Here is a 22,634-nt window from a genome sequence, read left to right as displayed (position 1 = left end):
TACTCCTGCATTTCACTGCTGCGGAGCTGATTTGGATGCAGTGGATAATGAAGAGAACTACCACCATGAAAGAACATAATCAAAATCATGCCCTTTTCCAGGTGGAGGCAAATAAAACATCCATCACATTGGGCCTTACATTTATATCACTTTATGTGATGAACAATGACTGAAATTTATTTGGTTTTCATGTGGCCTGGTTCAGACCGATCCGAACAATGAAATTAAGTGATTTTATATACATATGTCTAGATAGCTTTAATGGGAGTCTTTATTATATATGAAATTACACACTAAAACATATATTTGTTCCTTACAACATCATATGCATATTTTTTAGCATAATCTGATTTCCATCATATGGTGGTGCTAAATAGAAAAAAAAAAAAAAAGCATTTCACCTCAATTTTAAACATCTGTATTTTCCAGGGACAATTCTTAGAAAATTGCAAGAGTTTATGTCTAAGGTCACGTGAACCTACAACAGTGAATTTCTTTAAGGTATGAAAGAGAGATCTCAGAACTGCAAGTAATAAATATGATTTTGATAAGCGCTTCTCCAGGAAAATAAGAAATTCCTAAAAAGTTTTCTGTGAAGCACCTTCCTCTTCATGTCCTGTATTACTCCATACTTATAAATAATAAAAAAGGAGACTGATAACAGTAGTTTTATGTAAGCAAGCTTAGAAATCACACTCAGATAAGTGCTTTTGACCTAAATCTTGTAGCGCCTCGATCTGACATACAACCCCACAACTGTGAAATTCTGTATGAGATTTAGCAGTTTGAAGCTGCCAACTGACCCAGCCATAAAGCAGCCAGAGATAAGGATTTATGGTACGATATGATACAATTAGACATTCACCTCCTATTTATTTCAGTCCATTTCAGTATATAACCTATTTAAAAGTTGCAGGCTTTTTATTAGAATGTAAATGCTTGTGTGCTGTATATTTATAGGCAGCTAACAACAACAAGAAAAGACTCTCATAAATTAGATTTCTATGAATGAAAAGGGTAAACAGGAGATGCTTCTGCAAAACTCTTCTAGACATGCAGAGATAAAGGATGGCTCTACCACACAAAATAATCAGATACAAAAATAGCTGTTCAGAAACGGCACACCTAAGGAGTACTTTAATCAAACATTTAGGTTACCTGCCAAAAGGACCATGATCTCTTCAAAATGCAATGCGGATTAAAGTGTTATCTAACACAACCAGAAAACTAACCTTGGAGTGGAAGTTCGAAATGTGTTCATCATAATTTTCATGTCTTTGGATAGAGAAACCAGCTTTTTCAGCTAGATTGCAAAACTGGTTTAAAGTATTCCCTCGGAGTGGAGCAAATACCATTGCTTTTCCCTGGAACATTAAAAAGAGAATTTATACATTTTTAAAACTGGAAGGGAACCAGATATAGCATACACCTGACTAAGCTTTTAATATGCTCAAGCTGGAAAAGTCAGTTGTTCTCTTGTTAAAATACTAAAATATGGTAACAAAAATAATTGTTCAAAATATGCAAGATTTTGGTGATTAGACAAATGCAATCTAGAAAGTAATAAATAAACATTTTCTTTAGAAAACTGCCAACTGCAATACATCTGCTTCTTTCCATATAATAATGGTGTCTGTGGATTACCAAAACAAAACACAGAAAAAGCATACAGAACACACGCTCAATGAAAAATCCATTTGTTAGCTCATGACCATGCAAAGACTGTAAATAATTATTTTCTTTTTTCTTCCGCACACACAGAAGAGTACCTCCCATTTGCTGTCAGTGGAATTACAACAGTATAAAACAAGGCAAAATGGGAGGCAAATCAGACCCAATCATTAATTTTTTGAAGATATTTTAACCTATCTGAGCAGAGCAACTAAATTTGACCTTAAATTTGTCAATTGCATTTAAATCAAGAATTAATGTTCCTGAATACTCATTCTGGTTCTTGCAAGATGATCAGGTCACTTATGAAGCCCAGGCAATACATTATGGTCCATTACCTAATTTTTTGTTCATCCTTCTGTATTTAAGAAAACAAAAATGACTATACCTTGAACTGATAGACTTTAGACACTCCGTGCAAAGTACTTGCCCAAAACCTAACCTACTTGATAGAGCATCTCTTGAAGTCTTATTTGCAGAATTAATTCTAACTGGCTGAATACCGTGTTCTGTCACATGGAATGAAAAGTGGTTGAAGAGCTGTAAACAAAGGTTAATATCAGCCAACAGCATATCACACTGAGGGGAGCTACAAAGTTTACTGTAAGTTCCTGTATTTAACTCCTATGTTAATGAGAGCTAAGATTAATTTGTGAGGTGCTGTAATCAAGCAAAGAGACAAAAAACATTTTTGGGGATCTGAAAAAGTTGTGAAAGGATTAGACGCTGAGGGAGTACATTTAGCTTGAGAAAATGCAATCTGTAAGCCACAGGAAAAGAGTGATCAGTACAGAGAATTTCAATAGGAATGCTGGAAAGTTACAATGCTGACACAGACACTTAGTGAGGAGAATAGGGAACAAATCTGTGTCTCACACATGCACATGTACACCGAGACAATGCACAGTGAGGCAGCAATAAAAATGTTATGTCAGTACCTATGGTGCTAATGTGTACTTAAAAGATTCCAACCATTAACACCACAACATTATATTTATTCTCACAACAGCTTGGTGAGATAGGGAAAAGCTGTTACCCTCATCTTTCTCATGGGAAATTAAAGCACAAAGGAGTCTTAGGGCAATATCTAAACCAACTCAACTTCTGTTCATTTGTGTAGCTGTAGCTTTAATTCTGTGGCAAAATAAGAGGTGCAAAGGGGTGTAACTCCCACCGAACGCACTGGAATTGCTTATGTAAATGCTAGGTCTGAATATAGGCTCAGCTCAGGATGAAAAACATTAAACACAGGAAATTCACAATCGGTTCCCTCACATCCTTGGCATGCTTTAATGTCATCAGACAGAAGTGGGCAGCAAAGGGAGCCTTCAGCTGAGGATCCTGCTCCTCCTGCTGCCGTCTAATGCTCCCCAGAATGTTGTTCTGCAGAAACCCTTCCTGGCATAAGAAGGCCAAGACTCCTCTGGAGACCCTCATTTTCATGATCACTGTAATGGGAAAAATGTCCCTTACCCAGGGCTTACTGACCATATGATCCACATGGGAGCTTCAGATGTGACTAAACCTTGTGAACAGAGACTGCTGAAGGCTACAGACCCTACACTGGCCACTGATCCAGCAGCTCTGATGAGGTGCCACACAACAGCATTCCTTTGCCCCATCTGGAGTCAGCAGTCCATGAGGCCATTCCTTCTTATATTCTCTGAAGACTACTTTAAATTAAATTTGAAAGAGAAAAACAGTAATCAGTGTCCTGATAAATACAGGATATAATACAGAATCAGTGTCCTGACTCTACTCTTGATGGACTATTTCAAGTCTAATTCTAATTCAAAAGTGTCTCCTAGCAAGATCTTTAAAGGATGATGTTTAAAATACAAAATGTCCTTTCCTCAGATGGAAAAACACTTCCAGTAAACTTGTAAAAAAAAAAAAAAAAACAAAACAGAAAGGAAAATGCTAGTTCTGATAGTTTGAAGTGTCACTAAAATGCTACAGGAAGACAATGGGACAGTCATTCATATTTTGGATATGACTTTACTCATCAATTATTACTAAATGTGGTCTTGTTTGATGGCACTAATCTCAGCTCAACAGCATCCTATTGACTTCATTGGGATTTTGAATGAATAGGCCAAGAAGAATCAAAACCTTGATAAAAAAAATTGTTCTTAATTAGGGAAATATGCAAAAAACCAAATGCTTATTCTGAGGTTGAAAGGAAAAGTAAATTTTAATGATATAAATACCACCTAAATGTTGGCAAATCAAGTCAAATATGTTGAGAAAAATAAAATACAGCCATTAAAGATAAATTTGCTTGATGTAATATTTCTTAGCCTAATCCTTTAGATGGGTTTAAAGGCGACATTTGCCTCTGTAACAAACTCAGAAATTGCAGCCCTCAGTAAATCTGTGAGCTGCTCATTTCTCTCTGTGAATTTCTTCCTGTGCCAACTCAACTGTCCACGGGGTCAGTACTAGGAACCAGATGACTGAAATGATCAGGGTCCTGTTTCAAGGCAAACATAAAGTTAATCAAAACACATCATTCTGTGCCACAAGGATTCTAATAGCCAGAAATATCATCCTTATTGAAAAAGGAAATACCACAGATAAATTTCTAATTAACAGTAGGAATAGACTATGTGTTCTGAATCTCTCCTCAAAGAAAGCTTTGCAAGGATATCTGTTATTCTCTGTTTATTCCACTATTTTTCTGTTGCTAGTGTTGGTTATTATTTTCCCTGGACTTTTCTAAACTAGTTGTATCATAGTTATATTTGAAAAATGACTTGCATTTAGGTATGTCAATTTTGTCAATTTGTCAGAGTATTTCCAAAAAGGAAAGTTCTAAATTTGAGACAAAATAATTATTGTAGAAGAGTGAACTTAATAAAAGAAGTTTATCCCTTAGCTTGGGCATAAACTAATGCCCATAAACTATTCTTAATTATTGCAACTGGAAAATAAGTTCACTATTGATTTATTTGTCCTTTAAAAGCCTGAGTATAGTGCCATTTAGTAAAGTGCCCTCTGACATTATCCTTAGATTTATACAGGTTAATAAGAGCAGTGAAATTGGTAACTATTTCATACTTGTGACTGCATCTTTTGGGATCTCGAATGAGCATATGTTTTTCTTGGTGTCTTTCAAACCACGAAGGCATATGCTTGAAGGCATCTCTGCTGAACACGTCCTTTTTGGACAAGAGAGCTCGTTTCAGTTGTCTGTACTCCCAGCTCCTATCCTATACAATAGTCTGCTGTTCTCTTAGTTATAAATTACAATAATTTGCAAGGCCATGCCATAACTGTATACCCATCCATATAGCCATTCATAAAGTGGATTAGGCAACTGAATTTATTTTAAAAATACCGTTTGGATAGGGGTACAAAACTCTGCAACAGAAATTCCTACATGGAGCCTGAATTTCATAAGCTAGCTTTGCTGATAAGAAGTAGGATCCGTTTGCTATGCCTAAAATGCACAGCAAATAAGTGCTAGGTTATTAATACTGACTATGCTATAGATCAAAATGTGCAGAAGCAAACACAACTAGGAAGACAGGCAAGAAAAAGTCATCTCCCTTTACTCCATCTACATTCACAAGGAGTGCAGCTCATATGCTCTGAAATACAAAGGCATGTTCTGAATTTCAATTGGCTGATTGGAGTTAAAGAGTCAGGCCAGGCTTGGCTTAAAGTCAGCCTAATTCCACAGTTACCAGGGCACCTCTTACACACTTCTCTTCCTCCCACTCTTGCTCTTCTTCCCCAGTATCCTTTCATGGAGCCACTTGAGCAGCACATGAGAATACCTGAAGAACCAGTTGCTGACACTGATCTGGACTGAAAACAATTTTTTTTTAAAATGGGATCTGCTTTCCAAACTGTGTTCCAAATCGCCTGTTGTCCCAAAAATTCTTGCAGCTTGACAACTGTTGATACATCATGAAAGTCAGAATGCATCACTCTGAGCAGAAGCTGCTTAACCTCTTCTTACTGCCACTGACAGAAATATCTGGGCAACCTTTACCTCAAGGTGGTTACATTTCTCCTGTCTTCCTGGCAGCCTTGCCCCACAGCTCATTAAAATAATTCAGTCTTAAGTAACTTGCCTTAGGTCACTCAGGAAAGTCTATGATAGAACCAAGAATAGAAACCTGATCACTCTAAGCAAAGAATGGGATTACTTACACAACTAAAATGACTCTTAAGCCTTTGCATGTTTGGGTCTTCTATTCCTTTTACAAAGCAAATCTCTTGTACAAAAAGTACAGAAGTACTGCAAATTTTAAATAAAGTTTGGAAACGCACTCCTAGCACGAAATGTTTTGCTTTCAAATTTAAAGCATACCTTATTGGAAGATTTGGATGTTAAACATGAATGATAAAATTTGTTTCAAAATCCTACTTAGAGCAATTAGTTAATGTTTTCTCCTTTTCATCTTTTGATATCTTCCCCTTTTTAAATATTTGAGAAGATATATATATATTTTATATATGCATGTAACAGAGTTTTTTTGCCTGCAAGTCTCTCTGATTTAAACAGCCCAATAGATTTAAATTGAAAAAATATCTCTTGAGTGACACTCATGTAAAACATGTAATCATTTTATGAAGAGCATAATTTCATTACTTTCTAAGGTATAAAACATGTAAACACAGCACTTACTTAATGGAAAAATGTTTTAAGCCACAGTATACATATAAGTGATTTGTTCATTTTATATAAACATAAATGAAAAGGAAAAAATATTCTTTCATAATAAATAAATACACAATGACAAAGGTTACAATTGAAGGGATTAAAAATGACAGAAGCCAACATAAAAACTTTCAATATCGTATTTTACTTTAATATGAAGACATTATTATCAAAGGAAAATACTTGAGAAACGCTTTGATAAAAATAATCTGACGCTATCTTTGAAGCGGTTTCATTTATTTTACTACCCACTGTGTTCCTTATCAGAAGGCCAAGTATAAGAAGTTTCCTAGTTTATGATTAGGAAAGAATCTGATAGATTAGAAGACTCAATTGAAGTTGGACATAATAAGTATTAAAGTATTACATGACATTAATCCTGCCATTCCATTACTCTCTCAATCATTGTGCACAGACTAATTATTCTGAAGCCAGTGTTCAGGAGAAAATAGAAACATACTTACACTGGGCTGGAGTAATCTCTTTATTGCATCAACAAGGCTAGCTCTGTACTGGTCCAGAAACAGGCTGACATTGAGAAGAGAACAGAATCCAGATTAAAATGGGTTTTCAATTCTAATGATACTAATGCAGATAAGTACAAGGCTAATTACATATGTTTACACAATGCTGTAAAAGAGAAACTGTGGTCTACATTTCTATGCAGTTCAGGTACTTTTAATATTAAAAAAGACATAAAATGAAATGCAATCTAAACTAAAGCTAAATTATCAGCATGAAATAAGTCTTTATATAGCTGAAGTTCACCAATCAGACATGCTAGCTGTTAAAGTAATACTGTATCAGAAATGAGGATCAACATTAAAAGTTAGCATTTTACATGTATATACAAGGGGGATGAAGTTTTTGAAAATGTTTTCTATTGTATTTCAGGTGTTACTATTAAGGGTATTTTTTCCTTTCTACCTTCACAGATTTGGCATTAATTCTTACCTATTATACATATTTGCTATATTTCTATATCTATCTCTAGCTATCCTTATAAAGATTTACAAGACCCTACCTCCTCCCTCTCTTCATCGCTGTTGAAATACAATGGCCCAGATTGTGCAGAGTTGTCATCTCTCAAGAGTGCAACCCTTCATCTTCAGCATGGGTCCCGCAAGGATAGCAGCAGAGTCAATTTTCCCATGCAATGTTGCCAACACGCTCAGCCCTATTTTGGTGTGATTACCTCATGATTTGAGGGGATAATTCATTCTTCATGCCCCTCAGTACCTTAATGTATATACTAATAGTGGCAGCCAGGGTGCCAATCACTCTTGACTAGATATTTGTGGACATGTAGTTACTGTGGATGAGTGCATTTACAATGGTTAGTGAACAACCATCTGATAGCAACTGATGCCTTTCAGTCCTTACTACCGTGGGCTGCATTTATATTGGTGATTCAGATAAGAAACTCTATCAAGCAGGCCACAGATAATGTGATTTTTTTTCTTCTTTTTTTTTTCTTCCCCCCACATTTTCTCTGTAATAAGACTGCTTTCCAGCTTGTGTCAAGTTCAAGTTTCATACTACATGGCATTTTGTCCATTCTCTATGGGTTTTTTAATATACTCCCCTTCCTTTTATTTTCAAACTTCTTTTCTGGAGAGATGTGGGTAATTTTTTTTTCCAGGTTTGAAATTCTAAAAGAACATAAAGACTAGATGGAAACACTGAAGTGAAAAAAGTAGTCTGCCAACCACAGGTCTTTCATCAAGAACAGGAGATGTGTGAATGCAAGGACACTCCACAGCTACCAAGGAGCATACTGTATAATATGCCATAAAGTCGAGCAGCCATGCAAGAACTGTGAATCTTTGCTACTCTGGAACAAACAACAAAACAAAACAAAAGAAAACTTGCAAGTGACCATATTTCATTAGTAAAATCTGGCAGAACCTCACACTTGAGAAAATACAGTAGAATGTTGAAGAACATTCACCATACCTATATGTTGAAGAACATCTATTACAAAAATATGATCTTCTGAATTTCTCCTCAAGAATATGAATTACTAGCTAACAATTTTCCTGATAGCCTGGCTTACAAGAAAGTTTAAACTTGGGCAATTGACACCATGACAATCCCTCAGCCTTGATTTATCTTCCTGGAAGAACTTTACTGAAAACATGTGTGCTTAAATTTAATTAGTTGAAAAAGCCTCTCTTATCTCTGATGTCTCTTGGGTGTTTTAATGACATTCACCTCATGTTGATCCCTATACAGATAGATGTTGTAAGACACTACTTCACTGGTAACTTAACCACCTGCAGAAGAAGTGGAATACATGATTCCTCTCCCAAAAGAATAGTGAAAAGTAATTAATATTTTTCATCATGAAACATCGCAAGCATGCACACATTTAAGACTTCCTGGGATCCTATGTAAAGAGAAGCACATTCTGAATGAAAAGTGCATTTATAATATTTTTATTATTGCAGTGTGGTGGAAACACAATCTTGGGGCAGTTTAGCAGCATTAAAATCCCCTTTTCATGGACCTGAATAGCATTCTCTCTTTTTTTTTTTTTTCTTTTCTTTTTTTTTTTTTTTTTTTTTTTTTTTTTTTTTTTTTTTTTTTTCTCCCAATGAGACAGGGGCACAATTGCTGCTACCAATCTTTTTCCTTTACAATGAGAACTACAGGCCTTTGTTTACTGAGTGTAAACAAAGCTGAGTGTCTGAGAACTTAAAATTTTTTCTGTCCAACCCCAAATGATATTTTGGTGACATGGAAAGTAGACCCTTATTTGTCTTAGCTTAGGAAACCCAGATAACCTGAGACAGCTGCCCCAAGTTGCCCTGCCCTCCAAGATGCCTGTCCCTGGGAACATCACTTAGTCCAATAAAAACTAGTTTCTCATACTGTGGTTTCCAAACTGTTGCTTTTTGAGCCACATACTCTGGTCAGAAAGATCAGAGAAGACTGTAAGCAAAGTTACTGCAATGCAATGACTCCAGGGAACATCTCTATCCTCCCTCTGAGTCAGGGGATGCCTTAAATGAGGAAAATGCCGAAGAAGTCATTAGATAATCTGTGCTGCAGACAGGAACAGCACAGGATTTGGCCCACGCAAGGGGATTTAGTCATGCAGTTTTTCTTACCAGTAGAATTGTATGACTAAATATTACCACAGCATACTGAAAATGTCCCTGAGAGCATCCTTCAAAGCTCACAACACGTGACTTCCTGTGTCACCTGCTCTAGGTGACCCTGCCTTGGCAGGCAGGTTAGACCTGATGATCTCCAGAGGTCCCTTCCAACCTAAACAATTCTGTGATTCTGTGAACAGCTCAGTAAAATTAAGTAATGCATTGTTCTAAACCACTCACACACAGTTCGCACACCTCAATTCAAATTTGGCTTAAGCTCGCCATTACTTTAGTGGTAATATTTCATGTTTATGGAGCTCAGGACAGGAATAGCAAGGTTTTCTTGGGTCAGCAAGGAAGTTTCCAATCATAGCAATAGAAAGGTGAGAACACAGCTGATGATTTGGCCTTTGTTTAGGCAATGCTCTTAACCTGTGAAATCTGGATGAACAGGCAGGCGACATTGTCACCTCTCTACTCTCTTACTCTTTTATTAAAATTTTAAATTGCCATCAAAGTTGCAATTGCCAAAATGAAAGTTTATACCAAAACTGCAGAGAAGTAACAGTAAGCCATAAGGAAACAAATTTAAAAAAACAAGTAGATTCTTAGTTTCCTTCATGCTAATATCCTTTCATCTTCTGCCTTGCAACAAGGGACATATATTTTACAGGCTATGATGTGAACTTTTTGGTTTTTTGCATGCTCTGTCATTGGTAAAAGAGTTGAGTTTACAGGTGTGCTTCAGATATTACTACATTCATATGTAGTGTCTTATGTATAGAGCCATTTATTTTTTTGCTCACTTTCAACTACATGGGCGACGCAAACTAAAAAGACTCTTATTTCCATGTCATCAGGTTCCAATGCACTTGAAAGTGTGTGCTAGAAATCAGGCTTAAAATGGACAGACAGAGGTCTTACGTCATTCCTGCAAAAAGATCTCCTTATAATAAGTGAAATAAACTAGCGGAAACAAAGTTGACATATTTGAAGGTATTTAAAGAATACTTTAAGTTCAGTTCTACATTCCTGGCAAAGCCACAACTCCCTGTGACTTCAGCAAAAATCTCAGCAGTGAAAATAATGTGGGATAGCTCCCCCTGGCCTCTGTTATGTGAATACTTATGCATGTGCCAAACTTTAAGAACGGAATCATTCTCAGTAAATAAAGTAGGATATTATGCATTTCCAAAATAATACGAGGTTCTAAAACTTATATTGCCAATACATCATTTGTGAAAACTTGCTTCACAATAATGTGAAAGATAAAGTTTTTTTATTGTCTCAGTCCTACTGGCCTTTAACTTCTCTTTGAATTAAAAATCTCTGAATTTTTGTCCTCAATAAAGAGGAGTATGTACACTATTTAAATAATTAGACATCTGAGGCCCTCAAAAACTTTGGGAGAGTCTTGTGTTTGGCCTGTCCATCCGGGCATCTGTGATTTCTCCTTGTCTATTCAAACTCACAGTTCCAGCACCCTGTATGACTTTATATCCACAGGTGTAGGTCAAATGAAAAACAAAAATTCTGACAGCCCTCATTTGGCCTTAAAATTCCCACTGAAAAATATGAAATGGGTGGATATGTTTTAAAGATTCCATTATTTCAGTATTTTTTTTAATGTATCCTTCTTCCAGGTGTAGCCTCATATAGATTTTTTAAACTTATTTTTATCTAATAGTTGACATTTTAAAAATTATTTTGGAACTGCTGAACCATGAAACTGTTTTATTGTCAACATCCTGAATGGTTAAATAATGACTAGCTTTCATAGTTTGCCTCTTATTTATTTTATAATCTAGTTGAGCTACTAAATTTAGCTGTTAACTAATAGACTGTTTGTTCTGGGAAATAACTTATTTTCCACTCCTGCACACAAGGTTTATGAAATTCTGACTGTAAATATATGAATATAAACATATCGCTGCCTGCTGTAATCATGTACGTTTTTACTTGAATCTCCATGTGGATTTGAAATATGTTTATGAATAGAGCTTGTTTTCATGTAAATGGGATCAAGCAGTACCACTGGTTAGCTATTCAGAGAATCAGACAATATCACCCTTGCTGGAAATACTTCAATAAAAATTTATCCATGTACCTAATATTTGAACTCAGATTTTTTGCTTTCTAGTTCTCTGTTCTAATCTCGGATTTTATTGACTGACAATGAGCTGTATGATGGTGTTAAACTAAATGCAATCTATTCTATCTGTTTTTTATCACTGCATACTTCAGATTTCAGCTGAGAAGCTAGAAGAAAGGAGATTTTTTTTTCCTCTTCAGGGGCAGCCCAAAAAATTCAGAGAGCAAAAATCCTGCCAACAGTTCTCAAACCGATTCTATATCGCTGAAGAGAAATACATGAAAATAAAAAGAAGATTTGAGTTTGATAAAGCACAGAACATTTCTTTCCTCAGCCTTTTCATGTACCAGAAAACCTAGTGACCATAACAAAGAAAATTATTTCTAAAATAAGCAAACAATAAAGGGATTTTCATGTTTATTAAGCTATACACATATCTATGCTATGCTCATATATCTATGAGCACTTAAAATAAGAAAATAGAAATAATGTGTGAATAAACCCACATTCCTTAAATTAACCTGCATATTTCTATTTATTTTTTAGAAATCTATAAATATTTATACACTTACCTGCATCTTAAGTGCTTCAAAATAAATGTACAAAATGCAGGGATTGCAAATACATTATGTATTTTACCTGTCATGTCTGATTCTTTGTTTCCTAAAGAAACTACACTCTTTCCAAACAGACTGGGAGGGGTATTAGGCCAGAACATTACTGAAAAAAACAACTTAAGTCGCACTCCACTCTGCTGTACTCCCAGCACAAATAGGATGACATGGTGTGAGTATCAAGAATACAAGAGACAGCACAGCCAGGTTGTTTTGATATTTGTGTGAAGAACAAATTTAACTCTAAATCTCTTGGCAAGACCTTGCTTCACCCACATAATCTGGAGAACATCCATATGTGAGCCTTGTCTAAGCCTCCGAGAAGACTGCTGCCCTCCTGCTCATGTCCGCCAGCACTCTGATCTGACTTTCATACTTAATCTGATCTAATCCTGTCCAGCATTAACTTCATCTGTGCAATGAAACCTGGAGTATCCATTCTAATATTTGGTGAGGAAGGCATTTACTAAATTACTTGCTGAAATCATATGGTGTTGTTTAGCTCCTTATTTTAATCAGATGATGCATTTCTGAGGCACATTATCAGCGATTAGTTAGAAACCCTCCTCTGTCCTTTTTGGGAACAAAGAACTTTTCTGAAATTAAATGCTAAGAGAAACAAAGCACTGTTGCATTCTGAGAACAAATAGGTGTTAGAAAAAGGCAAAAGATCACTAAACACATTTTCTCTAGAGCTATACAATACCAATGACTTTGTGAAATAAGAAGAGTTTGCTGAAATACCATAATGTGAAAGAAAAACAAAAGCTTTAGAGGAATAGAAGAAGACATTTTAAAAGAACATTGTTTAAAAAAACAATAGACAGCTTCATACTTCCTTTGCCTTTAACTATTTCTTGGTAAGGTACATAAATTTGCTGAACTGAGCAGTTCTAGGAAGTCTCTGCTTTCAGAATTTCATCTCACAATAGTTACATGCCACAAAACATAGATAGCTTTTTTGTTTTGTTTTGTTTTAGCTATTTAATGGGTCAAGAGCAAATATCCATGAAGGAAAGCAAGATTGGTTTAAAAATATCAATTATCCTAAATAAAATTTGCACAGCTTTATTTTTTTCACAGTCTACATGTATATAACACAAATAATTAGTAATGTACCATTTTTAAAGCTAGCATGCAGCAAATACAGCACAGCACAATCCCACAAATGCAGTATCAGAAAAGGGTTGTGTCAATAATCAAATCTATTTGCATAAATTATTAAACAAGATACCATATTTCTACATGTATCTACCTTTTCATAAATTAAGTGCTGTACTCTTATTTTTCTTATTATAAATTATCTTATAATTAACATGTGCCTGTGTAAATAATATAAAACCTATACCTCCAAATATTGATGTCAAATAGATTTAAGGAACAGAATGTGGTGGGGGTGGAAAAAAGGGTTTGAAAATCTCTTTTTCCTTGGAAAGATTTTCCAGGGAACAAAAAATATATCCCCTTATATCAATAGTCAGATCTTTCCTAAGAAGTAAGCTAATTGAGCTGTTTGTGTTGATAAACTCCCTTTTCTCCAGACTGTTCCTCACTGAGCCATAATTATTTGCAATTTGCCTAAGTCGTCCATTTACTGATACGTCAAGCATGAAACAGAGGCAATTCCAGAAAATGGAAATGCTTCTCAAAATCAATCTTTGGGAAATAATGTGGTAGAAGTTACTGTGTGATAGAAGACTACCTTATAACTGTCACATGGAGATGAATATTAATTTGTTGAGGTTAAGGTGGCTTTGTGCTTCATTTGTTGACTTTGCTTAGCCATCAGCAAGCAGCACAGTACAATTACTCCAGCAAAGCTATTTTTCTAACGTGAGTTTTATGATTTTTATGTACTTACCAGTCAGCACACATAACAATGTCAAAATGTCCTTCCAGTTGAGAGACATCTGTCTCATTATCCCATCGTTCCATGCTAGAGGAAAAAAAGATTTAAAAAAAAAAAAAAAAGAAAATAAAAAAGGACTTACATTTTTCATCTTGAGATTTTTAAAGTATTAATACTATTCTCATATGAAACAAAAGTGTTTAAAAACTGCAAACTTGTTACTTTCAAAGACTAATGTAAAAATCTTATTCTGTACATTTTTAAGGTTATAAATCTCAACGCTAAAGAGCTATTTTTCATTATAGCAGAAAAGCAATCCACTCAGATTCTGATGAGTGGATCACCAACAAATATGCATTTCTGAATTAGTGGTACGTGCACAGCTTCAGTTTTTTACCCCTTAACATTACTGCATGAGGAAGTGAAGTCAAAGTATCGACAATCTGAATGAAGCACAAATCTGCAGAATAGATTTGATTTCATGGATCTCTGTTACATCTGGCAGGCAATTCAGTTGTGTTTCTCATTGATGAAGTGAGCATTCACTTGGGCCGGAGGGAGGAGAGACGGGGTGAAAAAATGCCAAGCTTAACTTCAATGCCAGTAATGTTGCCTCCAGCAAGCTTAAAAATACAGCAGTGCTGACTCTGTCAACACCTATTCTCTCACAGGTGAAAACTATTTAATTCTAAGATACCCAGTAGTAGGCAAAAATTCACATATGTACTAAGTTCTTCTTTGTTTATAAATGCTGCCGATTTATGTAGCTGCCACAAAGAATTTCAGTACTTTACTCCCATCTAAAAAACAGCAACTAGTATTGGAATTTACTGCATAATTTAAATATCACTACCCCAAACATTTGAAGCTGCATTTCTATTTCTAAGCTATTTTAAAAAAAAAGGAATTTATCCTTTTTCATTTCCTGGTTATTTATAATAGAAAGTAGATAAATATTTATGGGAAAAGCATTTGTGGGGGAAGGGTCTAATCTGATCTTGTCAGGTTGTGCATGCTTATCTCAGTTTTGTATGAGTCTTGACCAAATAGACCCTTTAGTCTTCCCGCAGCTATAATCTACTTCTGGTTAAAAGCCATCTCCATTCACATCCTACTCCTAATATTTAACCGAGGATCAGTTTATAACGTGTTCATTCAGAAATGTTCCTTAAGTATACAACAAAAAAGGGAATTTTGTACATTGACTATGCTGTATGCAAAAAAGGCTCATAATTATGTAGCTAAATAGACACAGGGCCATAAAGAATTAAGGTACCAAAATATGCATGCACATGTCCACAGACACAAAATTTGAGACAGAATGCTTTTAAAACATGGAAATTATGAAAGGAGAGGCCCAGTTGGTTGGCAAAGCTTTGATTGTGCGGGGCTCAATGTAACCGAACAGATCAGAACTCATTAGCCCATTTGCCCTCCTGGAATTTACTGTGACAATCCAAAGACAGAAAAGAGTAGATTAATTTAATTTTTCCCCCTCAAATTGAAAGTAATCCAGATTTTAGAAGCCTAGGTAGCTTTGCACACTGGCACGCAGCAGGCATCCAGTAGTGGAAAGTGACAAAGGAGAGTTCTCACTCTCAGCTGCTGGCTGCCTGCTGGCTACCAGCGGCTTTTTCAACCCTGTTTCCGTGGAAACTTAGGTTAGAATGGTGAAAATTAGGTAAAGGTAAGTTTTGTGGGTTTAAAGCACGCACTCTAATACTTTAAGAAGCCTGAAGCAGAACTGGAAATTGGTAGAAGAACTGTGAGCCTTAAAAGGCCACCTTTGGTTCTCATTGCTACAGAAACAGAGATCTGATCAGTACCAGTATAGAAATTTGAATTATGATTTTTTTAACCCATATGTTTACTATCCTTCACACATGCAGTTGGGAAGGAAGCACAGGTGCCTCCTCCTGCAAAAAAACCAAAACCAAACCCACCCACCCTCCCTCACATTACTGTCAGATTTCTGCTGGACACCTGAAACACAGTATTTTTTGTGCACACCTACTGTAGACACAGAGGAGTTTGTGTCAGGAGGTAAAAGCTCATAAACCAAAGTGCTGAACAAAGTATGGAACTGACAAGTTGCCAGGAGGTGAGCAGTGGTGCAACACGACCGGCATCTGTATTGTTAAAAGGAGGGAGCTAAGGGCACCACATCCATCCATAAGCCAATCTTTCTCCCTTTTTCTGACCGACTACAAGGGTTGCTTTTGGTCTCTAGCTTCAGTACAGCTACATACATGAAGATATCATAATTATGCATAGGACAATGAAAAATTTACCAATTCAAAATGAACTTTGCCATATATTTTCCAAAAGTACAGGAAAATCTTTATTCCTGCAGGGAAATCACCATGTAAACTAAATATAATTTGTAAAAACAATTAACACTAGTGGGACTCATCCTGGTCTGACTCAGGATGTGTGCACACTGGTGGGAGAGATGGAAGTACAGGCTGTATGCATTTATCCATGCTATCTTTAGCTATGTGCGAGCATGACTAGTAAAGGAGGCACAGCCAGGGATGTGAAATGCAGTACTGGCTGCAACCTCCAAAACAGCCTCAGTAGCTTACCCAGGGCTCCCCTATCTACACTGCTACCTGCTTCCACAGATTTGCAGGAGCTGCCTTTGAACATCTGCACGTGCACCTGTGAAGAGACATGTCCCTGCATATCTGGGAATCAGAATAAATTCTGCTCAGAGTCAGCACAATTCTGTCATTAACACTGATGTCAGAATCAGCCTGGTTCTGAATCAGCTCTTCTGAGTTCTAGTGCTAATGAAAACAGTGAATCAGCCTTAGGACTTACATAAATACCATCAACTAGCCAAAAAAATTTTGTAATACAATGCAATTCCTGACTGCCAAGTACAGACAAATCCACTGATATTACAAAACAATCCTGAAAAAGGTAATTAAATGCATGTATCTATAAGGGCACAAAGAACAATAATTTTTTCATGGATTACTAAGGATGTGACTCTTGGACTTAGTGGTCAGACATGAAAGAAATACTGAAGGCACCATGAAGCAAGGGCTGATTGCATTTCCATTTAAAAAAAAATCACTGTCAGGAAATCCAGAAAAGAGGCAGCAATGGAAATCTGAAAATCTCAGTTTTTATGAAATTTCCTTTTAAAAAGTAGAAATAAGTGTAAAAATACCACACCACAAAAAGTCTCTTAAATTGCCAGTATTATGTTGAGTGCCAGCATGAAGAAAATGCAAGCCAAATTGTATTTTCTTCTTGTTCCTTTACAAGGATACTAAATTAGTTTACCAAAGCCACATTTTTCTCTGAAGTAATTTTTCTTCCAGCAAAGTAAGTTTTGAAGCAACAATATTTTTATGCCTTTCTTTTGAGGGAAGGTGCTACAGTATTAAGAACTGAAATTACACTGTACATTTGGGAAATGGGCTTTACTGTATATTTCTGTCCAAGACACACCTTCAGTGCCTTTTTTTTTGGTAAAAAACCCAAACAAACCAACAAAGCAACATGCTTAAGGCTGTTTAAAGCCCACTAGACACTATTTTGTACTGGCTTATTTAACTCAGGCAGGTTTAGCTTCTAATAAGTGAAAATAGGCAACTGAGTTTCAGCAGAAAAGGGTCTGAGACCCAATGGAAATATAAAACAGTTGGGAGCTCTTTTGGGCCACGAGAAAAACATTAAAAATGAAATAGGGTGCAAGAGAAAAACAGTACTGCACTGTTCAGCTCCTATTTAGGTTAAAGTGACGGTGGCTGAAACTTGATATCCACTAATGGGGGATTTATGGCCAGTATCAAATGAATTTGACCAGTTTTCACATGAAAAGTGCTCACTTCACAAACCTATTACTATAATTAGCAATCTTGATGGTAGACCTGGCGAAAAGGAGGACAAGGTCTGAATGAGCTATGGAAAATGAACCATCCTCTCACATGCAGAGATGCCTTCTCCAAGTCAGGGATAAAGCACACTATCAAAATAGTCTAAGAAAAGATGTACTGATGCTTTAGTTTCCTAAGCTGTCAACCTTCTGCCATTCAGAAGAATTCTGAAACAAATTCATTTTAAAAAACTCCGAACAACACATGACACAAACAATCAAAGAAACTCGTTGTTTTCCCCCTGTTTTTTCTTTTCAATTGACAAGTAAGTCAGAAAATGTGATTAGGTTAAGACATAAGAATTATGTTATTAGAACATAAAGATCAAGTAAGAAAATACAAGACATAAAGTAAAAAAATGTACCCCCAAATAGCCACATGTATTTCAAAGAAAAAGAAAAATTAATAAAATAGCTAATGTCGCAGGGATAGTTACAGCAGCCAAGGCTTCCCCTGAACAGTAATTCTAATTTACGGAGGATAGCCTGACAAATGTCAACACTCTTTTCCTTACACTGGTAAAGTATCTCAGCAATCTACAACAAAAGACCTGATTTTACCAGGTTTTATTTCTCATTCAAAATTCTTCATTACTATTATTATTCAACTTCTGTTATTCAGTGTTTGCCTTCCTAGTGTGTCTAGGCAGGTAACTTATATGAGAAAAAACAGGTTAAGTCTCTGATTGTTAAAACTTGAAACATTTCCAAGACCCTCTGAGATGTTCTTGTGATGAATGGCACAAGCTAGAGTAGCTCTCAAATTAGCAGATAAGTAGTTGTGCAGATAAAGACAAAAATTCAAAATTAGAAAAAAAGGACAAAAGCCTTACTTGCTTCAAAATGCATTAGTAGTTTTAATAAGGATTTTAAAAACCATCCCAATTAGCAGATGAACAGCTACCAAGAATCCCTATCTACCCACCTCTTCTTTTCATATTTTAATTTAAGTTTCAATCTTTGAAAAGCATTATCATTGGAAAGTATACAGGTTCAGGTAAAAGGTTTTGTCTGGAGGCTTAGATGACTTTTTCTATGACATTAAGCAAGCAAGTTCATTAACACATTAACAAAAGGTATCATCAAGATGTTTCTCTGCACCTTGATCTTGGTTTGAGAGTGCTTAGTTATGTATAAAGATCAAGAAGACGGATTTTAATCTAGTGATAGAGGCAATGTGTACACCTATCATTATAACTCCTCTGAGAAATCTTGCAAAATTGCCTACTATAATTTCCCCATCTTTCTTATTATATTCTTACAAGGCTGCTCTTACTTCTCCGCCTTCTTTCACCTTCTGCCTTTCTTACTTTCACTGCTTTACTTTGCTTTGTGTTCTTATCCATTATCTCATTCCCTACAGCGCATATCTGGTTTGAAGGGACCAAAGTTAAGCTTTCAACTGCAGGTACAACCATTTTTCCTCTCCTCTTATATTTCTAAGCATTACTGATGTGATATTTACAATTGTCAATGGGCACATTCTTCTGACAATGTCCTTGCAGATTTTGGCAACCTCCATGTTACTTATTTGCTCTTGTCAAAGTCTACTAATGATTTTCTCAAGCTGGAATAGCTGCACTTTATTCTCAGTCTCTTGGACATATAATCTCACTTAAAACCAATATATCTTGCTCTTTGTATTAATCCTTAATTCCACTGTTTTATGCTTGGGTTATTTTAATTGTTTTACAATTTTTAAAATATGCGCTTCTCAAGATTATCTTCAGACATTTCCCATATTTCTCATAATTTCACAATGTTCCACCTCAACATTTTCTTCCTCTGAATTTTATTTCTGGGCTATGTCCTCCATAAAAACTAAAAACCTACTCATTTCTCTACTTCATACTGTGCATACAGACCCTTAATTCAATATTTTTCAAAGCCTCAGTGACTGAGAAACTCATTGCATCTAAAGTACCACACGGCATTGTAACTACACTTTATGGATCATAATTTTGGACATAACCATTAATTCTAGTCTGTAATCTAGGCTTAGCTTAGACCTTTCTCTGTATCTGCATAACTCAGCTCTGCTGGTTACTCTCTCTGCATAGTACCTCTAAGAAGTTTTTTATCAATCCACTCAACCTCTTGATCATGTAATCATCACTTCCATCTAAACATCACAATACTGTTCTCTCTGCTCATAGAAAATGCAGGCTAGCCATATTAATATTTATTCAGCAGGTTGCTACAAAGGTTGTTTTTCTTGCCTACAACTCTGATCTTGTCATCTTTCTCTGTCCTCCTCCAGGTAAGCTGCAAGTTGTCATTTCCAAATGCTTCACAACAGTTCACATCCCTATTTTTTATCTCTCATTCAATACTGAAAGGACAAGTCCCTTCTTTAATCAGCCCTAATGTCAGTCTACATCTTGCACTTAACTTTTCAAGCACACACCTGTACAAATTTCTCCTGCTATGTTATCCACAATATTCACAAACTTACTCCATTATCTTTGAAACTGCCCTTTAAAATAGCACCTAAAAACTGAGAAGAGGCTCTTGTGCCTCCAACTCTGCCTCTCATGTTTGCTTCAGCTATCCTTGTTATCTTTCCTCACCATATCTCTCTCTGGTCTTAGATCATAGATTCTCTAACACAAGCAGCCTTTTTGCTCTGTGTTTATAAAGTATCTGGTACAACAATTCATGATTAAACCTCATCACATTAACATGATAATATAGTAGAAGAAAAAAGCCACCACACCCAACTATGGGCCTCTTCAATATTTAGATCTTCTATGATTCCATGATCCCCTCTAGATTTTCCTGCCTAAAAGTTCCTTTTAAAAAGTGCATTATAAAATTACACACTTGCCTTATTCCTTATTCTAAGAACATATTTTCTCTCTCTTATTTTGTACAACATATTTTGCTAAAATTCAGATGGGAACATTACAGCTTTGACTTCAAATCTAACAGTAGTAATACTTACACATTTGCTGTGTATTAAAAGCTACTAAGTTTTTGGGACATAATTAATGCAATGCATGTAAATGCAACTGTTGTACAATAAATCTTTTCATTTTGTAGACATATCACAAGCCAACATTCAGCACATGTGTGGCTATTTATTTAAAAGAAGTGAGAATATCTTGTATGAAAAATACATTAATAAAAAAACACCAGTGGTGTTTGTGAATTTGCCTTTTCATATCCTTCCTCTACATCCATACTTTCTAAATCAGCCTTTATTCAGAAACTGACTACTGTTTTTAGCAATGGCCATGAAGCACATTTGGGAAAAAAAAAAAAAAAAAAAGGTTCTCAATGATACAGTATAAGCACATGTGACACAACTGTACTGATAGGACCAGACTTGTGTAAAAATATGAAGGAAAAGATCAGTTTCTTGCTCCATGGAAAGTAGTCTACCCATGGGAAGGACAATCAAGGGAACCAGAAGGAAAAACACAAGAATGTAAAAAGAACAATGCAGCTGCAGAAGGACTGAATGGAGGAAAACTTAAAAACAGCAGAGAAGATGTATTTCACAGGTGTTTAAATTCTCAGGGCAGAAGGCACCACAATAAACATCCAAGATTTCAAAGTTCTCTATCATGCCCATATATCTCAGGAAACTAATACATGCATTTCAGAAAGATTCAAACACATTCACTGCTTAAGAAACTATCACTTCCCATGGATAGATGTTCTAATGTATTATCATTCTGTCAAATCTCATTTTTTCTAGGCTGAATTTGCCTAGCTTCAATTTCTATATCTTGTTAAGTATTTGTAAACTAGATTAAAGACTGATCTTCTGTTAAAGGTTTATTTTCTTCACATGAGACTTTCAGATCAAAATGAATTAATTTCTTAACAATCAAGTAATTTCTTTGACAAGTAAATGAAGCTCTTTAACTCTCTCATTTCCAAACCCTGATTCACTCTTCTGCTCATTTCCCGGACTTCATTCATTTTCATTATCGTTGTTTAACTTTTGAATAACTACTAATAAAATAAACAAAGACAACACTGTAAACATAATCTTGTCAAAATTTAAAGTTTGTTATGGCAAAGATTAGCCAAGAGTGCCTGTGAAGGAGAGAACACACTGAAAGTGTGTAAGATGTACTTGATGACTGCCTACTAATGTAGAGCCAAGGTAGACAAGGAAGGGTAGACAAAGGTACAATGGTAACATCATAAACCAGGAAATAACGTAGAACATGGCTGGAATAATGGTTACAAAAAAGGAGTTGAATAAACAATCTTTGACTCTAACATCTCAAGGACATTTTCCTTTAAAGTCCTGGGAGGAAAGATCTACACTTCTCGTATCAGTGGTCTTCTTCTAATCTTTTTGTGCAGCACTAGAGAATACAAAAGCAATAGTTTTACCAAGAGCAATTTTTTTAAGCTAAGATATAATCAAAGATCTGAGGAAGATTTATTTAAAATAATGCAATGTAATACTTTAACACTTTCCCCCCTGTTATTCCAAACTCATAGAAATTTTTTTTTAAAGCTTGATAGGACTTAAAATTTTTCTCCTTATGTATTCTTATCTGTCCTCATAAAGTCAGACAAAGGTATAATACAATTTAAAATGTACTTTATTAAGTCAACACAACTGGGCGAAATACACAAATAAGAGAGGTTTGGAAGTTTGTGAAAGTCAGCTGGTATGGTTAAAGGGTATAAGAGAATGTTCAAGTATTCCTCTAAAAGCTGAAGTTGCACCCAACTGAAGAAAGAATTACAAATTTGCAAAACTAAATATAATAATAAAAT

General features: G+C 35.6%; 1 protein-coding gene across 1 annotated transcript in view; it reads right to left on the bottom strand.

Moving 5' to 3' along the window:
* CAMKMT (calmodulin-lysine N-methyltransferase) overlaps positions 1-22,634 on the bottom strand; it is a 210,787-nt gene that overhangs the window by 6,863 nt on the left and 181,290 nt on the right. Inside the window, exons 8-10 of the mRNA XM_041413606.1 lie at positions 14,012-14,086; positions 6,808-6,871; positions 1,233-1,364 (exon numbers count right to left, since the gene is read on the bottom strand). Of these exons, the coding sequence (XP_041269540.1) occupies positions 1,233-1,364; positions 6,808-6,871; positions 14,012-14,086 (271 nt within the window). The remainder of the gene's footprint in view (positions 1-1,232; positions 1,365-6,807; positions 6,872-14,011; positions 14,087-22,634) is intronic.

This window comes from Onychostruthus taczanowskii, unplaced genomic scaffold (genome assembly GCF_017590055.1).
Source record: "Onychostruthus taczanowskii isolate IOZ18803 unplaced genomic scaffold, ASM1759005v1 scaffold42, whole genome shotgun sequence".
Classification (NCBI taxonomy): domain Eukaryota; kingdom Metazoa; phylum Chordata; class Aves; order Passeriformes; family Passeridae; genus Onychostruthus; species Onychostruthus taczanowskii.
Note: the sequence above shows the minus strand (reverse complement) of the source record. Positions and strands in the feature narration are given on the sequence as shown.